Consider the following 27,575-nt stretch of genomic DNA (forward strand, 5'->3'; position numbering starts at 1 on the left):
CAGAGATCAATGCCTCTCTAGTAGAGTCTGAGGGATCAGCAATGAATTCAGCCTCCAATCGACTCACCAGCTGTGCAGCCTACTTCTTCTGTAAATTAGTGGCCTGTTTGATGTTTGCAATCTCCGATATAAACACACCTCGAAGGAAGGCCTTGAAGGCATCCCACGTGCTAAGGGGATTCTGGTGATTACCATGAATGTGCCAGAATTCCGATATTTGGGAGGCTATTGCAGTGTGAGAGGGAATGAGATTCAGCCAGAAAGCATTAGGCTTACATGGAGCCTTTGACCAGAATATAGGGGATCTCCCTTCTGAATAGATTGGTAGGGGTGAGTGGTCGGAGATGCCTCTCGGGGCATATGCAATCCCCTATATGAGATAAGAAGCAGATGGGGTACAAAGACCGAGGTCAATAGAACAGTGGGTTTTGGAGAAGCAGGAGAATTGCTTCCGCTCAAGATGCCTCCTTCGCCAAGGGGCCATCCACCCCGCTTCCTCAACAAATTTCAAGAGGGCTGTACTGCAGACACCACTCCCGGGGCGTACTGGGGGGTGTTTATCTAGACTTGGGTCCAAGTAGCAATTAAGGTCTCTAACTATATATATATATATATATATATATATATATATATATATATATATATATATATATATATATATAGTGGGTATATATATTCCTCTATATATATATATATATATATATATATATATATATATATATATGGGAAGCCCAGGGTTGCCCAGCTGGAAAGTCAATATAACCCTTAATACTGCAGAGTTGAGCGGAGGTGGTAGGATACATTTAACACAGAATATACGACACAATAAAATCACATATCGACCTTCAGTATCTACTTGCTTACCACTGCTCAGCCTTTTAAGATTTATTTAATTTGAATACAGTACTGTATGTATACATTAAGGTCACATACGTATAATCTGCTTTGAACACTGTCTTTATTAGCTTGCTACAGGATCCAAAGACAGACCATTTAAAGGCTCACGATCCAGGCTCTGTTATTTCTATGGCTGTGGTTGGATTTGGTGGGCTTGGAGCAAACATTTGTTTTGCGCCTTTATAAAAATTGTCCCGAAAGCTTAGAGCATTAATAGTTTGCAGGATGTTCCCAAGCCCCTGCTAGCTGCACAGTCACTGAAAGGGTGTCCGAGTGCTTGCCAGCGTCTTGCTGAGTCTTCCAGGCTTTGTACAGAACACCAGGAAGAGCTCAGTCCCTCGTCGGCTCTTTATACTAGGCTGAAAACACTTCCTGCTTCATGTAATATCCCAGCTGTGCAACTACTGCTGAATACTAAGAAGAAAGTAAAGTCAGATGTGTTAAAAGAACCAGAGAACCTATAACCGAAAAATACTATCAGAGACTGATGTAGAATCACGTAGGGGGTCTCTGGGGATAGGGTGATAAGTCAAAGGTGCAGTGGTAATAGTGTAGAGCCATAAAGAGACTCTCCAGTGGGTGATCATTTAGAAACTGGTATAGAATCACATAGGGGTTCCACAGGGGGTGCTAACTTAGAGCCCCCCTATGTGACTCTTCAGCAGTATCTAAGGGATGAACTTAAGAGACTGGTGTAGGGTCACGTAGATGTGCTTAGGGGTTGGGTTGATAACTCAGACTTTTGTAGAGTCATGAAGGTGATTTCCAGGGGCTGATAACTTAGAGACTGGTTTAGAGTAACATTTGGGGTGTCCAGGTGGTGATAACTTAGAGACTGTTGTAGACCCACATGTGGTTGATAACTTAGAAACTGATGTAGAGCCACACAGGGGTCCCCCAGGGGGTTATAACGTTGAGACTGTTGTAGAGTCACATAGGGGGTTGAAGACTTAAAGACTGGTGTAGAGTCATATAGGGGTTCTCCAGGGGATGATAACTCAGACTGTTGTAGCGTCACGTAGGAGTTCTTTGGGGATGTAGACTGGTGAAGAGTAACATAGGAGTTCTTCAGTAGGTAATAACCCAGAGACTGGTGTTTCGTCATATAATGGTTCTCCACTGGTTGATAACTCAGATACTGGTATAGAGTTATTTAGGGTGTTCTCCAAGAGGATATCCAGTAACAGGCACCCCTCATCAGACACACAGACACCACAGGTATTCCCTTTTGTTGTGGAGAAAAGGAGAAAAGAAAAATACCCTACCTATTGGATCTCAAGTTTTGACCAAGTTAGGGCAATAACGGCAGGCAGGACCCAAGGGTGTTGGAAGGGGCGAAAGGTAGATGTCTCCCTTTTTGAATGTTTCTTGTTGCTATTGTCTGTCTTTTTCTGTAGGTGTTTGCATACGATCATTGCTTCTGGTCGATGGATGAATCTGTAAAGGAGAAATTTGCAGGTAAAGTCATTACAGCTCCACTGCTGACTCTTCTCTCCACTTTAATGTTTTCCCGTATCTCATTGGCTTCTTTGTTGTAAAAAGCTTAGTAGAGCACGATCAATGCATTTACTGTGCATTTTAGAGGAATTTTATTGAACAGAGGGGCCTTCTGGCAGTTTGAACAGAAAAAAAGTATTTCTTATGCCCCGTACACACGTGTCGATAGTTGGCCGTGAATTTTCGGCCAATGTCCGATCGGCTGATTTTCGACTTGTTAGTATGATGCTTTCAACAACCGACTCCGACTTTTCGGCCGAATAAAATCTGGTGTGCAGGCTATAAAATTTTTGTTGGCCGTCACCACAACGGCCGTTTTTCCGTCAGTCAGTACAGATTTCGGCAGACAAAAATCTGATGAGCAAGACTGGGCATGCTCAGAGAAGAAAAAACACACGGAAAGTAAACCATCACATGACATCACTTCTGAAGTAGATTTTTGTTGGCCGAGAAAATTCGTGTGCAGTCTAGAGCACATTTCAACCAACACAACAACACTGGACAAAAGTCGGCCGATCGGTCGGCCGATAATAGTTGCGTGTGTACGAGGCATTACCTTATTTTGCAGGTACATTTATTTGGCAAACTTATTTTATTTTATGACCGGGTCACTTAAAAGGGAAACTGTGATGGTTTTATTTAATATTTTTTTTAAAGTTTTGGATAACTTTTATTTAATATTTTTAAGTGTATATGTTTTTTTAAATCCATGTTTTATGTTGATTTTTTTTTCTACTATACATAAATTCATTATTAACTTAATAGAAATTTTATTATTATTGTTATACAGTATTTATATAGTGCTGACAGTTTACGCAGCGCTGTATAACTTGAGGGTAGACAGTACAACTACAATACACTTTAATACAGTAGGAATCAGTGGGCCCTGCGCTTACAATCTAAGAGGGAGGATCAAGAAATGTAGGAGGTAGTAACTGTGGGGAGATGTGCTGATGGAGTAAATAAATGTACAGTTAGTGAGTTTAAAGAGAACAGTTTCCGTGGAGTGTTGAGGGTGAAATCAGGACTAAAGGGGATCAAGAAGTTTGTTCTTAGTGTGATAGTCACTCAGTCGGTTGTAGACCAGTCGTTCAAGGAGTTTGGAGAAGGGGAGTAAGGAGATGGGGCGTAGGTTGTGAAGATTGGTGGTGTCCAGTAAGGGTTTAAGAGTGGGGGTGACTAGCGCATGTTTTAGAGAGTTGGGGAAGATGCCAGAAGAGAGGGAGAGGTTGAAGATGCGAGTTAGAGAGTGTAGAATAGAGTCAGAGGGTGAGCGTAGCATTTTGAGGGAGCAGGATCCAGGGGGCAGGTGGTTAGATGGGTGTTTGAAAAAAGTCCAGCAACCTCGTTAATACTAACAGGGATGAACATGGGAAGTAATCATTGTACCTGTGGACATAGGATATGAAGTAGGGGGAGGTTTCTGCACTTTGAGGATCTCCTCGCAAATTTTATCCATCTTTTTTTTTTTTTTTTTTTTTTTTAATTGGTTGGAGATCTCCTGGGTAGTGAGTGAGTTAGTGGGTGGAGGCAGCGGAGGACGGAGTAGAGAGTTAAAGGTAGAAGAGTTTTTGGGAGTGTTAGGATGCCTTACAGCCCTTCTGGTGAGGGGAGCTCCCCCTCCTAGAGCTAGGGGCTGCCATGTTTTTGATTCCCCTTTGTTCTACATTTTTTTTTTTTTTCCCCTTGACTTGTTGAACACTACAGTTGTGTACTTTCCTTTGGTTACATGCTGGGGACACTGCCCAGGTTGGTCTTAGCCGACTGACCCTGGCTGGCCACGTTCTCTCGCTTCCAGTACAAGTTTTTGGGATAAAGCCCGCGCCTAGTTGGTTTTTTTTTGTTCTTTTTCTTTTGGGCGTCCGGGCAGGGGATTCTGAGGGGTTATTTTGTTTTTTCCCCCCTCCCCCCTCCTTTTTTCTCCCTGATTGTTTGTGTGCTGAGGGGCTGGGGCTGTTCTTTTTGTGAGCCCTGTCCCCCCTCTTGTCTTATGTCTTTTCTGTTTGGTTGGGTGTGTGTTTGTGTGTATGAGGTGTATGTGTGTGACTGTTTTTCTGTGGCCTTCCTCTGCCTCCGGGATCACGCTGCAGTACCTGGGGATTTGGTTTGTTGGGTTTTACAGCCCTTCATTGCTTATTTGATGATTTATCTATGTCACGGGTCACGTGTGTCTCCTGGAACGTGAGGGGTCTGAACTCAAAATTTAAGAGGGCCATGTTGTTTGATTTCCTGAAGAGCCATAAGCCGCATGTCCTGTGTTTGCAGGAGACGCACCTGACTGGCTCTCGCACCTGTGCGCTACACAAATATTGGGTCTCTAGTTCCTACCACTCCACTTACTCTAATTACGCTAGGGGGGGTCTCCATACTGATCCGTAAGGGGTTGCCCTTCGTGTGTTCCAGGGTGCTCACGGACCCGTTTGGCCGCTACATATTTTTACATTGCCAAATACATGCGGTACAGCTCCTCCTGGTGGTGGTGTACGTGTCTCCTCCTGTTACGGCTGCCTTCTTCTCGGACCTGAGTGTGGGGTTGGCTGACTTTCCCTGTGTTCCTACTCTCCTGTTGGGGGACTTTAATTCGGTCCTGGACCCTATCCTGGACCGCTTGCGGCCCCTCCAACATGAGTCTAGGCTGTTCAGTCAGTGGTGTGCCTCGTGTAACTATGTTGATGTCTGGCGCCTGCGCCACCCGGTGGCGAGGGTTTATTCTTGCCAATCTAGAACGTACAATGCTCTTTCCAGGCTTGACTATGCCCTGACTTCCTCTGACATGACACCTTTGGTTCACTCTGTGGACTACGTTGCTCAGACGCTTTCGGACCATTCTATACTTACGGTTGAATTGATGCTGGGCCACAGGGTCGCTTTTCGGACGTGGAGGCTCAGCCCTTTATGGGTCTCTGCGCCTGAACTGCGGGACCTGGTCCTCCAGGATATGAATTCCTACTGGGAATTTAATGCTCACTCCTCTACCGCGGGGTCCCGCTGGGATGCCTTTAAGGCCTCTACTCGGGGCGCCTACATCTCCCGCATCGCGGCCCATCGCTGTTCCAGCCGGGCTGCTTTGCGTGAGCTGGAAGACTCCCTGGCTACTGCGCGTGCTCGTTACGCTGCCGACCCTACTCCGGTGCTCCGGGATGCCCTGGTTGGGGCTCATACGGCCCTTAAACTACACTTGATTGACATGACTCGTAAACAGCAACTGTATCTTGCTGCTAGACTGCATGAACATAGTGGGAAGAATGGTAAACTTCTGGCCTTTCTCTCCCGGGCGGATTACGTGGACCGATCGATTGCCCAGATTAGAACGACTGATGGTTCGGTAGTGGCGGACCCACTGCGAATTAATGAGACATTCCGCTCCTTTTACTCTGATTTATATTCGGAGCGGGGGGCGGTTGACGAGACCGAGCTTGTGGGGTTTTTGGACTCGTTGGTCTTTCCGGTGTTGTCCGATGCCCACAGGCTGATGTTGGACGCTCCTTTGACAACTAAGGAGATCGAGACGGCTATTGGCTCCCTGCCATCTAATAAGACACCAGGACTCGATGGCTTGCCCGCGGAATGGTACCAGGAGTACCCCGGGGATCTTGCCAGTAGATTGCGGGACCTTTATAAGGTGGCCCTGGATGAGGGTGAACTCCCGGCGTCTATGCGGGAGGCACTCATCGTGGTACTGCCCAAACCGGACAAGGACGGCTTACTGTGTGACTCATATCGACCCATTTCGCTGCTTAACAGTGATGTGAAGATTCTTGCAAAACTTTTGGCTACCCGCCTCGCTAAAGCTATAACTACCCTTATCCATCCCGATCAGAATGGGTTCATGCCTGGGAAGAGCACGTATGATAATATTCGCAGGCTCCATATACACCAATACACTGCAACTAAGGAGGCGAGGAGTGGCCTGGTGTTGTCTCTTGATATTCGGAAGGCCTTTGATACTGTGAGATGGGACTTCCTTTGGCAGGTTATGTCGAAGATGGGGTTTGGCCTCCAGTTTATCAGATGGGTGCGTCTGCTCTACTCACGGCCGCTAGCCAGAATTTGTACGAATAAGGATGTGTCTGCGACCTTTTCCCTCCACCGTGGTACTAGGCAGGGCTGCCCTCTGTCGCCGCTACTGTTTGCCCTTGCCATTGAGCCGTTGGCTCTGGCGGTGCGACAGACGGTGACGGTGGGTGGTATCCTTTGTGGTGGCCTGGAGGAGAAAATTTCGCTGTACGCGGATGATGCCCTCATATATCTGGATGGCACCGAGTCCTCCTTTGAAGCCTTGCTGGGAGTGGTGGAGGAGTTCGGCGGGGTGTCCGGCCTTAGAGTGGGATGGGATAAATCGGTGGCTTTTCCGCTTGGCCCACCCGCGGATTATAGTTTTTTGCAGCGTTTTGGCGTTTCCCTCTCTACAGCGTTTAAATACTTAGGAATACAGGTACACACGGATCTCCAGGTCTATAGCTCTTTGAATGTACAGCCTATTATCGCCCACATGGAGGTTCGGTTGCGTACCTGGTCTTCCCTGCCACTGAATCTCATTGGCAGGATTAACATTTTTAAGATGATTTACTTACCTAAATTCCTTTATGTTTTTCGGGCTTCCCCAGTTTTTCTACCTAGGCGGTTGTTCAACAAAATTGACTCTGCCCTTACCTCCTTTTTTTGGCAGGGCTCCCGCCCTCGCATAGCCAGGTCCTCTCTCCAGGCCTCCAAATTCCAGGGGGGCCTGGCGTGTCCAGACCTTTATAAGTTCCTTGCGTCCCAGCTTACGTACTTGTATGATGGCCTCGGCGATTCTCCGGGTAACTCCTCCACCATTCTCGTATTGGCCATGCATGGCTCACGGGCACAGGCTACGGATGCCCTGCACAGATCTGTCCCTAGACGCTGCTCCCGTAACTCTCCTATGGAGGTAGGGTGGTTGGCCTGGCATGCTGGTAATAAGTTGTTAGTGGAGACGCCTGCTGTGTCTCCCAATGCCCCATTATGGGATAATCACAACTTCCCCGAGCTCTATGGTCATCCGGATTCGGGCTGGTGGTCTGGACTTGGGGTGACCCATGTCTCTCACGTCTTTCGGTCGTCTCATTTTGTTTCCTTTGATGACCTGAAGGCCCACCATGGTGTGAGCAACCGTTTTTTCTTTAAATACCTGTTATTACGCCACGCCGCCCGTGCACAGTTTGCGGGACTGACCCTGGAGCTCGGGGAATCCCCGATGGAGCTGTTATTGTCTATTGAAGGGATTAATAAAATGGTCACTACGTTTTATATGAGGCTGCAGGCGGCGGGTGCTGACCCGTTTAAAACGGCCATGGGCCGGTGGGTCGCGCTCTTGCCCGACCTGACAGAGGAGACATGGGAGGAGGCCACGGAGGTTTGTTTTCAGGATCTTATTAGTTCGAATAATAGGTTAATACAGTTTAAATTTATCCATCATCTGCATTATACACCCCAGAAGTTGGTCCGTATGGGGGTAGCCCCGGGAGCCGCTTGCCCCAGGTGCGGCTGTCCTGCTGCGGACTTGCTCCACATGTTCTGGTCCTGTCCCCATGTTAAAGGTTACTGGACATCTATTTTTGCCTTTTTTACTAATAAACTGCACCTGTCGGTCCCTCTTACTCCTGAGGTAGGCCTGCTGGGTGTGTTGAATGACATTGTACATCGTGTACGCCCTAGGATCCTGCTCCGCATCTTACTGTTCTATGCCAGGAAACTTATTTTGTTACATTGGAGGAGGGCTGAACCGCCTAACATACAGGAGTTCTATATTTTGGTGCGCAGTGATGTTCCGCTTTATAAGCTAATTTATAAGAGTAGAGGGTGTCCTAAAAAGTTCACTAATGTCTGGCAGCCCTGGCTTGATGTGGAAGACTCGTATTGGGCAGATGCCCCTTTGCCCTCCAGCTTATCTCTCGACTGAGTCTGAGTAGCCCCGGATGTTATGCGGTTTATATTTGTTTTATTACATGAGTTGTTTGTTCTATACCCCCCCCCCCTTATCTTGGGGGGTGGGTACCTGGAGGTAGGGGATGGTGTGTGATTGTGGATGTGTGGGTGTGTATGGTATGGTAAGTCTTGTTGGTATGTTCCTTTCTCCTTCCCCCCCCCCCCATCTATGTGACAACCGGTTGGGAGTATAGCCTCGCAGTTGCTTGGCCCTCCTGGCTCTTTGTGGTACGCATCCCATTTCTTCCCCTTCCCCCCCTTGTTTTGGGCCGTTAGGCCCCTCTCTATTCCCCCCCCCTTCCCCCCCCTTCTGTGGTGTTAGGTTAAGATGTCTTCTGATACCCTTGTGTAATTTACATGCTTGCCTTACACTTGTTTTATGGGCAATGTTGCCCTTGTGTTTTCTTTTTGTTACTGTTATGCAAAAAAATTTTAAATAAACACCTTTCAAAAAAAAAAGGTAGAAGAGTTGACTGGGACTAGATGGGAATTTGTGAATGAGAGTGATAAAATAGGTCAGCTTGGCAGTGAGGAGGCAGGATTATTGTTTTAGGAGGACAGATTTATATTGGTTGAAGTCTTCCTGGGACTTAGTCTTACGCCGCATGCGCTCAAGAGCATGGCTATGTTTTCTGAGACTTCTGGTGTCGTCTGTTTGCCAGGGTTGTAGCGTTTAGGGCCTGATTCTGCGTGTAGTTAGGGGAGCTAGCTTGTCTAGGAAAGACGAGTGAGCTATTCTAGACGGAAGTGGCTTGGTTGGGGCATGAAGGTTGAGATTTTGTCATTGAGAGGGTCAGTAGTAGAGTACAGAAGGGTTGAGGTGGCAAAGGTTTCTATGGGTAACTGTTAGCTGGTTGGAGGGAGTTGAGGTGGAAGACAGGGAGAGCGCGAAACGAATAAGGTGGTGATCAGAGAGTGGGACAGGATTGTTGGAGAGGTTGCATGGAGTGCATAGATATGAGATGACAAGGTCAAGGGTGTTGCCATTGGAGTGTATAGGATCCTGTATCTATTGCTTCAGGTCAAGAGATGAGGTTAGACGGAGAAGTTTAAAAGCAGTAGTAGTATTCGCATTAACAGGGATGTTGAAGTCTCAGAGAATGATTGTGGGGATTTCAGAAGAGAGAAAGTAGGGTAGCCAGGCAGAGAAGTCATCAAGGAAGATTAATACCGGTCCAGGGGGCCAGTTAATAACAGCAATTCTTAGAGAAACCGGAGAAAATATGATGTACCTCAAAAGAGGAGAGTGTCAGAGAGGGATGACAAAAGATTCCCAGAGTCCTAGGCAGGCATCTAGTGGGAGAGCAGTGCAGTAGTTGCTTGCATTCAAGCTCGCTCTTTCTGATTGACAGCTTAGACCAGGGATCTCAAAACTTTCTGAACAAAGGGCCAGTTTACTGTCCTGACTTTGAGGGAACTGGACTGTGGCCAGTGTGGGTAGAAAATGTCCTGGTGTCAATGGTAAAGTAAAGAATGCCCTATCATTGGTATTAGTGGGTAGAATATTGCCCCATTGTTGGTATCAGGGCAAGGTATAGCACCCCATCATTGGTGTCAGTGGAAAGACTAGGGACCTGCAGTTAGTGTCAGTGGGAGGATTAGTGTTCCATCATTGGTATCACTGGGAAGAATAGTGCCCCATTGTTGGGGTCAGTGGTAGGAATAGTGCCCTATTGTTGGTATCCGTGACAGGAATTGTCCCCAATTGCAGGTGTAGAAGAAATAGTGCCTTGTATCGGTGTTCAGGTGTAGAAGGAATAGTGCCTTGTATCGGTGTTCAGGTGTAGAAGGAATAGTGCCTTATATCAATAAAGCCCTGTACACACGTACCGATCGTCGGCATACAAATGTTCGTCTTTTCTCCCCGGGATGTCGGTGTCTGTTGAAAAGTGCAAAGACAGCACAAGGACAGCACAAGAATTTTGTCTGCAGACTTCAGCTGACTGCAGAAGTGATGTCATGTAATGGTTAACTTTCCCTGTGTTTTTAATTTTCTGAGCATGCCCAGTCTTGCAAATCTGCGGTCTGTCGGCCGAATTCTGTACTGACAGGCGAACAATCGTCCGTTCTGGTGTCCGCAGACAAAAATTTTCATGTTTGCACGAAAGACTTTTGTCCGCGGATTGTGCGCAGACATCTGTCGGAGGCACCATACTAACACGCGTACAATCGGCAGATCTTTCGTCCGCCGACGTTTGTATGCCGACGATCGGTACGTGTGTACGGGCCTTAAGAGGAATAGTGTTCCAAGGGCCTAATAAAGGGAAGAAAAGGGACACAGTTTGAAGACCACTGCCTTAGATTATAATAGACATCTCATCTCCAATCCCTAATCCAGGGCTCAACAGGCCCCCGGCGCCAGGTCACATTGGCAACTGGTAATCGCATCCCGGTGCCTGGGTTACACCGCAGCAGTGGTCGGGGACCTTCCATGTAGTCCACCGTCAGGTGCGCGGACTAGCGCCGGGCTGGCCGATAATTGAGGACACGGCTTTCTGGCCTCCTGGAGCGGGATACACGCTCCTAAGTGCGAACCGGCACCCTCTGGTGGATGGTGCTGTGATGAGCGTGGCTTGCTGTCACTGCCCGCCCATCTCCGACATCCTCTTCCCAGGCTGAAAGCTGGGCTTAATCGGTCTCCGTTTCCTTAATGCCGGGATTGCCGTTTATCTGTGCCTATCAGTGCCCATCCGTGCAGCCTATCAATGTTGCCTATCGGTGCCACATGCGGCCGGGGTTGCGGCAGCCTAATCAGTGCTTATCAGTGCCCATCAGCACCCATCAGCGCAGCCTCACCAGTGCCACATTTTTTTTTTTTCACTTGGCACCAGGCATGAGCAATTGTTATTGCCTTATACCCCGGACATGCAGTCCTGGATGCTGGGCAGCAGATTTGAAAAACTGGCTCCTAACTTTTTTAGCTGGCTCCTTGATTCTAAGCAAATTTGTCAAGCCCTGCTCTAATCGAATCTAGTTCAACTTCATGAGGTGTTTTTTTTTTTTTTTTTCTTATACTTTTTTTTTTTTTTATACTGATCTGGTGGTAAGAAGGGTTGATTTTAGTGTCGGCACTTCACACATATGCGTAAATGGAGGCTGTTCTCTGCATGCTCACAGCACAGTCGCTGAGCTCCTGGTCACTGATGGCTCCTGATTTCTATTTATGATTGGGAGCCAGGGGTACAGGCCTCTTTATCATGTGACCACTGTGACAGCCAGTGGTCACATGACCAAACACCGGTCACATGATTGGGAAATCCAGGCAGGTGGGAAGAGGTTTTTGTATATAAATTTTGGGTCTAAGTATATGTGTGTAATCCTTTCTTCTTTTTTTTTTTTTTTTTTCCTTTTTAGGACAAGATGTTGTCTTTCAGTGCCTTGGTGAGAACATTCTCCAGAATGCCTTTGAGGGATACAATGCCTGTATCTTTGCCTATGGACAGACTGGTAAGATTTGAACTCATTTCAGCTCTTTCAGTAGTCATTGAGGTCCCTGAGTGTGTTACAGTATTTTAGCTTCTACTCAATCCCCAGAGAAGGTAATTGGTTTTGGCTGCTTCTATATGCTACTGTTTGAAAGCCCCTGAACATTCGGCCATCCTGAAAATTAATACACTGGCACTTCAAATCCCAAGGCATGTTGATATCTTGCTCCCCTGACAAGAGCAGCTGACAGTTGAGAACAATAAGACTTTCTGAAATAATGCTTATCAAGAAGGATATATTTACATTTGAGGGGTTTCAGAACAGTAGCCCCAGAATCGGTGCTCTGATGCCTGTGGTCAGATGCCAAGTAACACAATGACATTATGGGGTTCTAGATCAAGGGGATGTACTAACAGTGCAATTATCAGTATTCAGAAAACAACTGCAGACTTCTGTACGCCTGTTTGGTAAGTGCAAGTGGGGGTGGACCTAGGGGTAGGCCAGTGCTGTATCTTGGCCTAGGCCGACAAGGCCCAGGCCTAGGGTGGCACTTTGCAGGGGGGCAGCAAAAAAGCTGCACACCACATGAAAAAAACTAGCCTCCTCTCGACTTCCACATGAAAAGGGTCCCTGCCGGCTTGCGCTACACTTTTAGTTTAGTGCCAGTATTATGGGACAAATTGGGCCAGGGGGCAGGGTCCAGGAGGCAAATCAGTCTGGCACCCCCATAAAGCAGTCACACTGCTACCTGCAGGTATGATAGGCTGCACTAATGGGCACTGATAGGCTGCACTAATGGGCACTGATAGGCTACACTGGTGGCCACTGATGGGGCTGTACTGATGGCCACTGATGAGGCCACACTGATATGCTGCATTGATAAGGCTGCACTAATGGGCAGTAATGAGGCGTCACTGATGGGCACTAATGAGGCTGAACTTATGGGAACTGATAGGGCTATGCTGATGGGCACCGATAGACTGTGGTTGTGGTCTGTGGTGTACAGATGACAGAGCGGTCATAAACCGGAAATGGGTGTGGCCTTTACAGGAAGGGGTAGGTCATATTTAAATTAGGGGGTGCACAAAGTCAGGCCTAGGGCAGCACAAAACCTAAATACACCACTGGGGTAGGCAAAAGAGGCTGCCATCTTGGGGCGCTTTGGCAGGAGGGGGGCAGAAAAAGGGCTAGACCTGCAACCTACGCTGCTGCTACAAAGTATTAGTGTAAGCTGGTATTAATGGAGGCTTAAGGATTGCAGAATCTCCTTATTGCAAATTGAGGAAACCCGATATGCATGTTGGCACTGTGATGACTTGACATGCTTCTAAGATCATTCACTTCTCATTGACAGGTGCATTTGACCTGTAATTTGACCTCCTTTTTACCTGCATTTGGCCTATTTCAAGTGGGTTTTGCATTCACATAGACTTGGATTGGAATGCAAAAACTGCTCCAAGCAAGCAAAAGGCCATCAACCAGGTGTCAAATAATTAGTGTTAGAACAGCAGTCCCTGGAAGTGGTTGTCTTCAGCCCTTTGGAGAGGTTGTGCTGCAGGCCCCTTGGGTAGGTTGACGGTGAGCCTTGCGAGTGGCCAGGGGTGCGGCAGTAAGCCATGCGGTAGGTGGGGGGGGGGGCACGGTGAGCCGGCTCTGGGAGTGGTTGAGTGATGGGTATCTGCACAGAGACACTATAGTCATCTGTGTTCTGGGGCGAAGAAGACAAGTCAAAGTGTTTAAATTCTCTGTGGTCAATCCATCTCTTTCAGGCTCAGGAAAGTCTTACACCATGATGGGCACAGCCGACCAGCCTGGACTGATCCCCCGACTATGCAGTGCCCTGTTTGAGAGGACGCAGAAGGAGGAAACTGACGAGCTGAGCTTCAAAGTGGAAGTTTCCTACATGGAAATTTACAATGAAAAAGTTCGGGATCTCTTGGACCCCAAAGGGTGATTGTCCTCCCTGGCAAACTATGTTCATATATCTCATTATAATAACCTTCCATGACCCAGCCCTGATGTATTCCACTCATTCTTCCTATTATTCGGAATTCAGAACATATGATTGTTTTGCTCGTCTGAAAATCAAGTGATCTCAATTAGGATTTAAAGGACCTGACAATGTTATTCAATTAGTTTTATTATGCATTCATTTAAAAAGAACTGCACAAAACACTGTATTTTCATCTAAACTGACCATTTAGCATAACCCGATTACATGTGTAGTAAAATAGCCTCCATTTTTCTGAGAAAAAAAGATTAAACCGCTGTTTATGGAGTCCTCATTGCTGTAATAGTTGTACACATATAGGAGGATTTCAATATGAAAGCTGCTTCTGGCCATTCCTTCTTCCTCCCTGTATGCCGTAGCTGTCAGTGTTTAGGTTTGACATTGACACCGAAGTCTTAATAAGGTCAACGTCTTCAAAACCATGTCAGGCACGAACAAAATGATTTTGTTTGGTTCATGATGGTAACTAATGTGCAAATTAGCAGCTCTCCTGTAATAATCACGTGAGAGCTCTAGAAGGTCAATTCCTTCACTTTTGTCAAAACCCAAGAAAGAAAACAGAGGCCACTGCCTCCTAAATTGCTAGCTGTCCAACTCTGCTGTAAATTCAATACATCATATAGAGAAACGGAGTCCACAGCGGAAGTAGAGCACCCGGCAAGCTTTATTTAGATTTTAAACCACCATGCTTCACAGTTGGTGTGGGGTTCTTTGTAGCAGAACAAAGTCCTTGGCGCATTTCATGCTAGGGAACAAAGTCATAAGTTGGAACTCGGCCTACCTTTTTTTTTTTTTAATACAGATTGAAGTGTAGAAGTATTTTTTTTTTTTTTTTTTTTTGAGTAGCAAAGGGTTTTGTTTTGTTTAGAGTAGCAATGGGTTATAACTCCCTTCAGGTTTTTATTGCTGGTATAGGAAGTCTAATGAAAGCGCCCAACCAAGGGACTAAGAGTCCAAAAAATCTTTAAATACTGATGTTGTCTTGTAACAAGAAGACCTGACACCGCCAAGGCATTTCTGGGACTCTGATTTCCCCCTTCTTCAGGGCTTACATTTTATATGTAGTTAGGAAGATTCAAAAGAACTTAGTCGTTAGAAATAATGATTTTTAGAATGAACCATGGTAAGTGCCCAGGAATAATATAGCGGCAGTGCACTTTGCCATTTTTAAGTCCTCCTAAACTGCTTTCAGTACTTGAGCCCTAAAGAAGGGAGATCCTTATGGAACAGAAACGTGTTGGCTGTTTTATGTCTTATTGTTATGAGATAACTTTTGGACTTTAATGGCGCTTTTCCACTGCATGGAACCGAATGGTTCGGCTCGCTTTTGTGCTTTTCCACTGCTGGTACCGCATGGTATGGTGTAGGAATGGTTCGGTACGGTGCGGTACAGCGGCGCTTTTCCACTGCATGGAACCAAACAGTACGGCTCTCAAAAACAGTACCACCTCGATTGTGGTTCCAAGAGGTACCATACCCGGTACCATATCCCACAATCCTTTGCATGCAGTCACTACTAGCCACTGATTGGTCAGAGAATCCCACCCACCCCGTTGTTATCCCACCCACTTAACTTTAGTACTACTTTAGTGGAAAAGCAAACCGTACCGTACCATGCGGTACCAGCAGTAGAAAAGCAAACCGGGCAAAGCAGGGCCGAGTAGAGCCGAGCCGGTACTTGCAGTGGAAAAGTGCCATTAGTTGCTTGGTCTGACCCTTTCATTAGACTTCATACCTGGATTCTGAACTCCAGGTACCCTAGTGTAGAGGAACCTTGTTTGTGCTTGGAGCAACCTTACCAGAGCCGTACTGACCCATATGAATGGGATTGACCTTCAACAACGAATTGTTGAGTCAAATCCAGCACCTTAGGTATGTTCCAGGTCTTTACTGCCGTCTTTGGTCCTCACGGGGGTGGATTCACCCGCTCGATTTGTCCTGGACCTTTCCCTACTACAGAAAGTGATGGGAACGAAAGGAAAGGAGAAATCTTCCAATAGAGACACCTGTCCTGGTGACAACTAAGATGGAAATTCCATCACTTTTTGAGAGGTTTACTCTAGCTTTGGGGAGAGAGCTCCTCTAACTTCTTGTTGGTGCCTTTGGGACAGGAAGACAAAGAAATCTTAAAAAGCCCACATGTTCAGTTCCCCAGTTTTGTGTTATGATTGTTAGTGATGCACACATCTTACTCGGGACCTTTTCTTAAATGCCTTTTCTAGGAGCCGGCAGTCCCTCAAAGTTCGGGAGCACAAGGTCTTGGGCCCTTATGTGGATGGTCTTTCCAAACTGGCAGTCGCATGCTACAAGGTGTGTTTATTATAAAGTTCTATTATCGTGATAAATGATGGCCGGCCAAAAGAATGAGCCATTGGTTAACAAATATGGGACCGTATATTATGTTTTTTCCCGGTAAAGCTGAACTCCTGGGTAAGCAAATATTGTGTAAATACATTCATCATGTGTATGCTTCTTGAATCTTGGTGTGCTTTGTGTATTTCTTTGAGCCCTGGTTCACACCAGTGCGATTTGACAAGTTGCACCCCATTGCCGGCAATGGAACCGTTGAAATTATTGTGACTCTGAAAAAGGTTCCTGCACCGCTTTTCTGCGATTTAATTGCGACTTGCGTTGACTTCTGTTAAATGAAGTCGCAAGCTGCAATGAAAATGGATGCCCAAATTACACTATTCTGCAGCTGTGAAATCGTACTGAAATGGCATGATTTTAAAGCTGCACTGGTGTGAACCAGGGCTGAGATCTGTGCATTAATCCAGTGGGAGACTTCCTGTAATAAAGACCGCTCACTGCTGCCCTCGCTCCTTGTGCAGGGTGACTGATCTTGTCTCCGCCTCCTCCTGTGAATTTCTGCAGACAGCCTGTAGTTGATGGACCCTTGCCTAGTCCCCTCGCAGCTCTACTTCTTCTTCTTCTCTCTTCTTTCTTCGTGTCTTTTTTTTTTTTTTCCCCAGCATTTTGAAGATGGTGGGTGGTGTCTGCTAGGGCTGTTGAAAATAATCGTTGCATTGGTGCATCGCGATTCTGCATCGATGCGGACCCCCCGAATAATCGATTTCTGTCTCCTCCCCCTCCCTCTTCTGTCTTCTCCCCCTCCCTCCCTCTTCTGTCATTGCTGGATAAGACGCATGTAGGCGTCAGCTTCCCGCCTAGCTCTCCTGCGCAACAGCTCTGCTTACTTCCGTTAATCGTGATGCATCGTGATGCATCGCGGAATCGAATTGTATCAAATCGTGACCCTAATAATCATAATCGAATCGTGAGGTAAGTGAAGATGCGCAGCCCTAGTGTCTGCATCTTTGCAGCTATGAATGTCACCCACCCCATACATAGGGCAGGTACTGCAGAATTGAACAGGCTAGTCTCACCATTGCATCGTCTTTGTAGCTGTTGGGTGCGCTCCTTGCCTCTTTGCTGAAATGGAAAGCAGGATGACCATAAATTAAAAATGTGCTTGCTTCGGGAAGGGATCCTTCCTGGGGAAATACGTTCGCAGCTTTAAGTTGATGTGTGTGTATGAAACTGTTCTTATCATCTCTTCTTGTTTTATATAGGATATAGAATCTCTTATGTCAGAAGGGAACAAATCTCGCACAGTAGCAGCAACCAACATGAATGAGGAAAGCAGTAGATCTCACGCCGTGTTCAATATCATCCTCACACATACTATTACTGATGTCCAGTCTGCGGTGAGTGTTATGTCCCTTGCCTGTTATTTACTGGGTCTCTGTAGTTCTAGAATAGGGAGGCAAATGCCAATATATAGCCGTGGCCAAAAGTTTTGAGAATGACACAGATATATCATTTTCATAAATTCTACTGCCTCAGTTTTTTTATACCAATTTGCATATACTCAAGAATGTTATGACGAGTGATCAGATAAATTTCAATTAATTGCAAAGTCCCTCTTTGCCATGAAAATTTACTTAATCCCATAAAAAACATTTCCACTGCATTTGTGAAGAAGGCTTTAGGGCACCCAGGAAAGTCCAGCAAGTGCCAGGACCATCTCCTACAGTTGATTCAGCTGCGGGTTTGGGGCACCACCCTGCTCAGGAATGGCAGCAGACAGGTGTGAGGGCATCTGCACTCACAGTGAGAAGACTTTTGGAGGATGGTCTGGTGTCAAGATGGGCAGCAAAGAAGCCACTTCTCTCCAGAAAAAACATCAGGGACAGACTGATATTCTGCAAAAGGTACAGGGATTGGACTGCTGAGGACTGGGGTAAAGTCATTTTCGCTGATGATTCCACTTTCCCTTTTTTTGGGGCACCAGGAAAAAATCTTGTCCAGAGAAGAAAAGGTGAGCTCTACTATCAGTCCTGTGTCCTTTACCAACAGTAAAGCATCCTGAGACCATTCATGTGTGGGTGGGGGATACTGCGCTTCTGGGAAGTGATGTGACTAGTCTTTGAATAAATGCTTAAGTGCAGCTAAAATGTGAATTAGTGAATAAAATTATTTGTATAAATTAAGGTTCCTTAAAAATAGAAAAAATGAATAGTGATATTCGTTTGTATAAAGGTACGTCAGGTGTAAAGTGCTTTAGTGTAATCAATAAGTTAAATAAATGATAAAGTAAACACTCTCATCTCAATAAAACTTATATAAAGACATCTGATTAATAAAGTGACAGGAAAAGTGCTCAGTGCATTAAACAAAAAAGTGCATAAATCACTCAGTCCTTTATACAATGCCGCAGGTGACCAAAAAAAGTTCAAAGGTGGAAAATAAATATTCCAATACTGTATCCAGGTGAAAGAAATTTCATAGAGGTAAAAACCCTCCACCTAACACCGTGTTAAATAAGTAGGGTGCTTCTTCTCACTCACCTCCATAACACAGATCATGCGCCTTTAGGAAGGAGAGGCGAGGGGCCCTGAGTATTTTACATAAGGCGCATGATCTGTGTTATGGAGGTGAGTGAGAAGAAGCACCCTACTTATTTAACACGGTGTTAGGTGGAGGGTTTTTACCTCTATGAAATTTCTTTCACCTGGATACAGTATTGGAATATTTATTTTCCACCTTTGAACTTTTTTTGGTCACCTGCGGCATTGTATAAAGGACTGAGTGATTTATGCACTTTTTTGTTTAATGCACTGAGCACTTTTCCTGTCACTTTATTAATCAGATGTCTTTATATAAGTTTTATTGAGATGAGAGTGTTTACTTTATTATTTATTTAACTTATTGATTACACTAAAGCACTTTACACCTGACGTACCTTTATACAAACGAATATCACTATTCATTTTTTCTATTTTTAAGGAACCTTAATTTATACAAATAATTTTATTCACTAATTCACATTTTCTCTATCGCTCATTGACAGACGTAGTCCTCGGTGATACAGCACCTTCGGGTTATGTTGCCTCCACAGGAGCAGGACTAGACAGGAAATTAAAATGCTCTGGCCACACCCTAGGGGCAGTCCCAGAGGGTATATCCTCTCTCTCCCTGCCTCAGCAAATCAGTTATTTTCTGTCTAGTTAGGAGTAAGGACCTAGATACCTTGCTGGGATCTTCGGTCCTGGCAAGATTTTTTTCTTAAAAAGATTTTTTAGACAGCTTTTTTCTCCAGTGTTCCTGTGAGATCTTCAAGCAAGAAAGCTGAACTGGGCGACGGGCTGGATGTTGAGATCCGGTGGTCACCCCAGTTCAGCCTACGAGCGCGTGCAGGCCATCGCTCCGCGCTGGGTCGGCCGCGACAAAGTCCCATTAAGGGACTGACCCCGCGAGTTAAACGTCTCGCTGAAACGCCAAAGACCATGAGTCACGGCGTCCGTATTGGTCGACAGCCCTCCCGCCCCGGTGGAGAGGGGTACTGTCAGGAGTTGGTGCCCGCCTGGTTCCGGTATGGTGAGTAGTATGTTCCCCCTTTTCCCCCTGACGGGTCTTGTGGTGAACGCGGGCCCCTCTCTGTATGGTAAGATAGAGTCCCCCTCTATCCTATAACATGGCACAGATCCCCCTACTTTGAGTGTGATTTTATGTGCAAAAACCAGGAGGCTTGGTTTGGGAGCTAACAATCTAATTGTATACATGTGTAAAAGATTGTAATCAGTGGCAGTCTGGGAATCTTACTGTGATAAGAATAAGGTATCTACCAGTCAGAAGCCACGGACATGTAGACTGCCTTCCTAGTCAAATCTCCAGCTATAGCAGGCCTTCCGAACGGCCATGAGGTCCGTCAGGGCCGGTACCGCCAACCACGCCAAAAATCCCCATGCAGAGATAGTGCTGTGTGCCCTGCAGCACACCGCTATTCGGTACAGGCCGCCGCCATTTTTTTTGCTGGATTGCACGAGCCGCCATTTTGGTGTAGCCTCGTGTCTCCAGCATGGGGGCGGCCATGTTTGAGGTGATCCAAACACCTCGTGGAGCTAGGGGAGGCGCCGGAAGGCGTGCAGAGGGGCGGAGCCGCCTCCTTTCTTCCTGGGCAGCCAGCCAAAAGACTTCCTGTTTGTCAAGACAGCGCTGTAACCTGTTGCAGTTAAACTCTGAGCATCAAGTGGTGAGCCTGGGGGTCTATCTCTCTCTCTCTCTCTCGATCGATAGGGATCCCTAGCAGGTAACACTAAGGGGCTTTTGTGGCGCTGGGGGTCTGTGAAAAAAAAAAAAGTTTTTTATTTTTGAATTATATTATCCGGGAAGTTACTGGAATAATCATGGACCCTGCCACACAAATTCCCCCACCTGTTTCCCTCGAGGGGGCCACGGGACCCGCCGGTGCACAGAGTGTAGAGGCATTTACAGCAATTTTGGAGTCTATGGTGGCTCGGGTGGAGGCGGCCTGTCAGGGACGAGGGTCAAGGAAGCGACCCCCGCCTACCCCTATATTATGACACCTCTGACTCAGATTCAGAGATGGTCACTGCAGTTGCAGGTCCCTCTGCAAGGGCTGTTACCTCAGGTAAAGCTCCCTCAGACAGTGAGGAGGACGTTTCTTCTCCCGCTATAATTCAGGAAGAAGCATTGGTGGACGCACTAGTTGTGGCAGTGCAGGAAACCTTAAAACTTGAGGTTTTACCGGCAGAAGCAACTGATACAGAGATTCCTTTTGGTACTAACAAGCCCATCAAAACGGTGAAGGTTTTTCCTGTACCCAAGTGTTTTGGTAATAAGATTAAAGGAGAATGGGAGCATTCTAAACGTACCTTTACTATTTCCAAGCGTATTGCTAGACGCTATCCGTTTGAGGAATCCATCATTAAGAAATGGACGATACCACCAGTGGTGGATCCACCTATTTCCAGGCTGAATAAAGCCACAGTTATCCCTGTGGAGGACACTTCGTCCTTTAAGGATCCGGTGGATCGAAAGATGGAAGCAGAGTCCCGCACCATCTTCTCTCTGATAGGGTCAGCATTTAGACCAGTAATTGTTATTGGTCTAGTTTCCCAGACACTTACGGAATGGGCGAGATTGGTACGCCAAGACCTTAGGGGAAAAGATATTCCCCAGGAAACATCTGATTTGATGGAACAGATTATACAAGGGCTACAGTTTATCTGTGACGCAGCCTTGGACACTACTCCCCTATTAGGGCATGCATCTGTCAGCGGTAATCCTCAGACGTGTGCTGTGGTTAAAATGCTGGTCAGCTGACCTAGGTTCAAAAAAGACCTTGACGAATCTCCCCTTTCAGGGGAATCGTCTATTTGGGGCCACCCTAGATGAAATCATTAAGGATGCCACTGGGGGCAAGATCACTTTTTTGCCACAGTCTGCTAAAGCTAAGGAACCTCGCAACAAGCGAGGACCTTTCTTTACCGCCCATAAAGGGTTCGCACGCCCGGCTGGAACAAGCGGGAAAGGCAAGACTCCTCCAGGAGGGTTCAAGAAAGGCTGGTCGGACAAACAGAGGACCAACTCAGCCAAACCCGAAGCAAAGGAGTACACAGCCTGAAGGTGCGCCCCCACCCGGTTTGAGGGTGGGGGGACGTTTTCACCGGTATTCAGGACATTAGATCGAGCATCAACTACTACTACCGGTGCGATTCTTCCCTTCCAACATTTAAGTACTACAGGGAGCGGTAGTCACCGTTCCCTGAATAGATCTTTTCCTTTACCTTTTCCTAAGATTAGTCTCAATTCCCCACAGGAATCGGATCTGGTTGACCAGACAGGCCAAGAAGCCTCTAGCCGGGTGACTTCGGTCCCTGAGGTTCAACCAGAAAAGATCACCCTTCCTGATAGCAATCAGGTATCTGATAAATGTGTGGGAACAGAAAACGACCAGACTTTCTCGGATGGTCGGGGCCAGATAGCTCTAGGGACGCCTGGTTCAGATCCAGTCAGCACTAGTGGTCCTAGAAATTCTAGGCTGGCCTCGTCAAGCCGGCCTGGCCGACTTGGACAGGCTAGTCGCAGACGTTCCGTGGGAACTTCGTCTCAGGGAGTGTCTGTGGTCTCAAGGACCAATTTACCATTGTGCTTTACAGTCGCTGGTTTTAATGGCCTGGCCATTGAGACCCAAGTACTGAAGGACAGAGGTTTGTCAGCTTCAGTCATTCCTACCCTTATTAAAGCAAGGAAAGCGACTTCCAGCAAGGTCTATTATCACACATGGAAGACTTATATTGCGTGGTGCGAATCTTTAGGATTTCCTCCACGTACCTATTCGGTGACTCGAATATTGGCTTTTTTGCAACAAGGGGTTGAGCAGAAGCTAGCCTTGAGCACCATCAAGGGTCAAGTTTCAGCATTAGCAATCTTCTTTCAGAAGCCTTTAGCTACCAAGTCCTTGGTGCGGAATTTCATCCAGGGGGTGCGGCACCTGGCTCCACCAGTCCGTGCGCCCTTACCGCCCTGGGATCTTAATTTAGTTTTGTCGGTTCTACAGAAACCTCCCTTTGAAAACATCAGGGAGATTCCCTTGTTTACTTTATCCCAGAAGGTGGCCTTCTTGGTGGCTATCACTTCTGCTCGCAGGGTGTCAGAACTGGCTGCATTATCATGCCAGTCCCCATACCTAGTGATTCATAGGGATAAGGTAGTACTTCATCCTAAGCCATCCTTTCTTCCTAAGGTGGTTTCAGATTTTCATCTGAATGAAGATATTGTACTACCTTCCTTGTGTCCTCAGCCCAAGCATCATCGGGAACATGCGTTGCATTCCTTGGATGTGGTTCGGGCAATCAGAGTATACCTGAAAGCTACGGAATCATTCCGTAAGACGGATTCACTTTTTGTGATCACGGATGGCCCCAGAAAGGGTTTGCCTGCATCTGCCGCGACCATTGCCAAATGGATTAGACAAACGGTGGTACAGGCTTATTCTATTAAGGGTCAGAGTCCTCCGTTCCCTGTTAGGGCGCACTCCACTCGAGCGCTCAGTACTTCCTGGGCCTTTCGCCATCAGGCGTCAGTGGTCCAGGTATGTAAGGCGGCCACCTGGTCGTCGGTACATACCTTTACAAAATTCTATAAAATTGATGTGACGGCATCGGCGGATGCCTCATTTGGCCGCAAGGTTTTGCAGGCCGCAATTTGAGGAGACCGGTGGTCTACCTCGAGAGTTTTTTTCTGTTTGAAAAATTTCTTTTTTGTTGAGTCTCATCATTAAGGATGAGCATTGTAAACTTCTAGTTGGCACCGGTTGGGCCTTCTAGATTGGGATTTGATTTCCATTTTCCCACCCCTCATTTGTGATACTGCTCTGGGACGTCCCGAAGGTGCTGTATCACCGAGGACTACGTCTGTCAATGAGCGATAGAGAAAAATGGATTTTTGTAAAATCTTACCGTAAAATCCTTTTCTCTTAGCTCATTGACAGACGTAGTCCCCGCCCCTCTGTTTTGGAGTTGGGTTGGGTTAAAATCTCTAAAGACTGCTTTTTGACATAACTGATTTGCTGAGGCAGGGAGAGAGAGGATATACCCTCTGGGACTGCCCCTAGGGTGTGGCCAGAGCATTTTAATTTCCTGTCTAGTCCTGCTCCTGTGGAGGCAACATAACCCGAAGGTGCTGTATCACCGAGGACTACGTCTGTCAATGAGCTAAGAGAAAAGGATTTTACGGTAAGATTTTACAAAAATCCATTTTTAGCTGCACTTAAAGCGGAGTTCCACCCAAAAGTGGAACTTCTGCTTTAGGTATTCTAACCCCCTGACATGCCACATTTGGCATGTCATTTTTTTTGGGGGGGGGGAGCGGGTACCTAGTTTTGACAGGTACCCGCTCCCACTTCCGCTCGGAGCGCCGCGGCGCCCTGAACGGAAGTTCTCTTCTCCCCCTCCCTCCCTGCAATCTTCTAGGACATGTCAGAGGTCCCAGAAGATTGCCGGCCAATCAAGACGCGCAGCGCGACTCGCGCATGCGCAGTGGGTACCCGGCTGTGAAGCCGCAAACTGTCACAGCCGGGTGCCCACAGCATTGATGCCGGCGCCGAGGGAGAGGATAGAGGCTTCGGGCGGCCGCATCGCTGGACCGTTGGACAGGTGAGTGAAATGGCTGGAACTCCGCTTTAAGCATTTATTCAAAGACTAGTCACATCACTTCCCAGAAGCGCAGTATCCCCCACCCCTTACTATTAGCTTTCTACTGCATGGTTTTCAGTATTGGTACATGCAGCATCTAGGAAGTGTTAATTTGGATATACAATTCCTCAGACAGCGCGTGACTCATACCATAATACATTCATGTGTGGGGTTTCTTCTTAGCCAAGGCAGTGGGCTCATTCACAATTTTGCCTAAGAACACAACCATGAATAAAGAACAAAAACATCCTCCGAGAGCAACTTCTCCCAACCACCCAAGAAGAGTTTGGAAAAGAACAATGCCTTTTCCAGCAGGATGGAGCACCTTGCCATAAGGCAAAAGTGATCACTAAGTGGCTGGGGGAAAAAAATATTAAAATGTTGGGTCCATGGCTAGGAACGCCCCAGACCTTGATCCCATTGACAACTTGTGGTCAATACTCAAGAGGTGGGTGAACAAAAAATACCTCACAAATTCTGACAAGCTCCAAGCATTGATTATGGAAGGATGGGCTGCCATCCGCCTGGATTTGGCCCAAAAGTGGATTGACAGCATACCAGGAAGATTTGCAGAGGTCTTGAAAAAGAAGGGTCAACACTGCAAATATTGACTCTTTGCAAAAATGTGATGTAATTGTCAAACAAAAAGCCTTTGATACTCATGAAATGCTTGTAATTATACTTCAGTATACCATAGTAACATCTGAGAAAAAGATCTAAAAACACTGAAGCCGCAGACTTTGTGAAAATTATTTGTGCCATTCTCAAAACTTTTGGCCATGGCTGTGCACCAGCCACTTTTTGTTAGGCACACTTGTTCAATTGCTTGATAGCACAAAATGCTAATCAGCCAATCGCATGGCAGCAATTCTATGCATTTAGGCTTCTAGACGTGGTGAAGACGATCTTCTGAAGTTCAAACTGAGCATCAGAATGGTGAAGAAAGGGGATTTAAGTGACTTTGAACGTGGCATGGTTGTTGGTGCCAGGCGGGCTGGTCTGAGTATTTCAAAAACGGCTGATCTACTGGGATTTTCACACACAACCATCTCTCAAGTATACAGAGAATGGTCTGAGAAAGAGAAAATATCCAGTGAGGGGCAGTTGTGTGGAGGAAATGCCTTATTGATGTCAGAGGAGAATGGGCAGTCTGGTGGGGGGAGATAGAAAGGCAGGTGGGCTACAGCAGCAGAAGGCCACACCGGGTGCCACTCCTGTCAGCTAACAGGAAACTGAGGCTACAAGTCGCGCAGACTCGCCAGAATTGTACAATCGAAGAATGGAAAAACATTGCCTGGTCTGATGAGTCTTGATTTTAGCTGCGACATTCAGATGATAGGGTCAGAATTTGGCGTAAACAACATGAAAGCATGGATCCATCCTGCCTTGTTTTAACGGTTCAGGCTGGTGGTGTGATGGTGTGGGGGATATTTTCTTGGCACACTTTGGGCCCCTTAGTACCAATTGAACATTGTTAAAATGCCACGGCCTACATGAGTATTGTTGCTGACCATGCCCATCCCTTTATGACTACAGTGTCCCCATCTTCTGATGGCTCCTTCCAGCAGGATAATGCACCATGTCACAAAGCTCCAATCCTCTCACCACTGGTTTCTTCACCATGACAATGAGGTCACTGTACTCCAATGGCCTCCACACTCACCACATCTCATCCAATAGAGCACCTTTGGGATGTGGTGGAACATGACAATGAGGTCACTGTACTCCAATGGCCTCCACACTCACCACATCTCATCCAATAGAGCACCTTTGGGATGTGGTGGAACATGACAATGAGGTCACTGTACTCCAATGGCCTCCACACTCACCACATCTCATCCAATAGAGCACCTTTGGGATGTGGTGGAACATGACAATGAGGTCACTGTACTCCAATGGCCTCCACACTCACCACATCTCATCCAATAGAGCACCTTTGGGATGTGGTGGAACATGACAATGAGGTCACTGTACTCCAATGGCCTCCACACTCACCACATCTCATCCAATAGAGCACCTTTGGGATGTGGTGGAACATGACAATGAGGTCACTGTACTCCAATGGCCTCCACACTCACCACATCTCATCCAATAGAGCACCTTTGGGATGTGGTGGAACATGACAATGAGGTCACTGTACACCAGTGGCCTCTACACTCGCCACATCTCAATCCAATAGAGCAACTTTGGGATGTGGGGGAACATGACAATGAGGTCCTGTACTCCAATGGCCTCCACACTCACCACATCTCATCCAAAAGAGCACCTTTAGGATGTGGTGGAATGGGAGGTTTGCATCGTTGACGTGTAGCCGACAAATCTGCAGCAACTGTGTGATGCTATCATGTCACTATGGACCAAAATCTCTGAGGAATGTTTCCAATACCTTGTTGAATCTATGCCCCCAAAAATAAAGGCAGTTCTGAAGGCAAAAGGGGGTCCAACCCGGTACTAGCAAGGTGTACCTAATAAAGTGGCCAGTGAGTGTATAAGCCATTCACTAATACATAAACCATTCCCCAAATTCACACAGCCACACCACTGAGCAGTCTAGGTGTCCTCCCCCCACCCCACATTACCACTGCTGCCATCCTCCCGGCAGGTCAGAGAGCAGGATGTGCAGCATGTCTGCATGGAGGGCTAGCGCTGCCAAACTTTTTAGGTTAACAAGCAGATGATTGGATGCAAGGATATTGGGCAATCTATCTATAGACATGTGTGTGATCTCTGATCAGCATATGACAAATTCTAAAGAAACCTTACAAGTTAAAGTGGTTGTACATATACCCAGTGAAGTTACTGGTCACAGGTGAAAACAAATCCTCCTACATAAGTTGTACCTGTTTATCTGCAGCCCTCTTCACAACCATTCAAAGTGGCAAATTTATACAGCTTGTCTGAGCTGTCAGAAAAGGGGTGGAGAGCTACACTGCAGAGCTCAGTGAGGAGAGTTCTGAGAGCTACAGGTGCAACTTGTGTAGGAGAATTTTTTGAATCTGTGTATCGCCAGAGGCCAGTCACTTCGCTGGGTATATGTGAGGGTTTATAATCACTTTACCTTACCTCTTTATCTACAGTCTTCTCTTTTCTACATCTGCTCAAAGTCCAGAATTTATAACCGTAAGAAAGAAAGGGGGCAGAGAGCTGAAATGACACTCTGCAGAGCTCAGTGAGGAGAGCTCTGAGAGCTGATTGGAGGGAAGGGGCACACCCCCTTCACACAGCTCACAGGAACAGAGCTGAGGCTTTCAATCAGCTGGAAGTGAAAAAACAACAACAATATAATGGCGCTC

At 46.7% G+C, this 27,575-nt stretch overlaps 1 protein-coding gene across 3 annotated transcripts in view; it reads left to right on the forward strand.

The window, feature by feature from the left end:
* KIF13B (kinesin family member 13B) overlaps positions 1-27,575 on the forward strand; it is a 518,118-nt gene that overhangs the window by 157,653 nt on the left and 332,890 nt on the right. For all 3 annotated transcript variants that reach the window (XM_082248971.1, XM_082248973.1, XM_082248972.1), the window contains exons 4-8: positions 2,295-2,355; positions 11,698-11,790; positions 13,539-13,719; positions 16,003-16,090; positions 17,353-17,487. In XM_082248971.1, coding sequence (XP_082105097.1) covers positions 2,295-2,355; positions 11,698-11,790; positions 13,539-13,719; positions 16,003-16,090; positions 17,353-17,487 — 558 coding nt within the window. The remainder of the gene's footprint in view (positions 1-2,294; positions 2,356-11,697; positions 11,791-13,538; positions 13,720-16,002; positions 16,091-17,352; positions 17,488-27,575) is intronic.

This window comes from Pelophylax lessonae (genome assembly GCF_965119305.1).
Source record: "Pelophylax lessonae genome assembly, chromosome: 3".
Classification (NCBI taxonomy): Eukaryota; Metazoa; Chordata; class Amphibia; order Anura; family Ranidae; genus Pelophylax; species Pelophylax lessonae.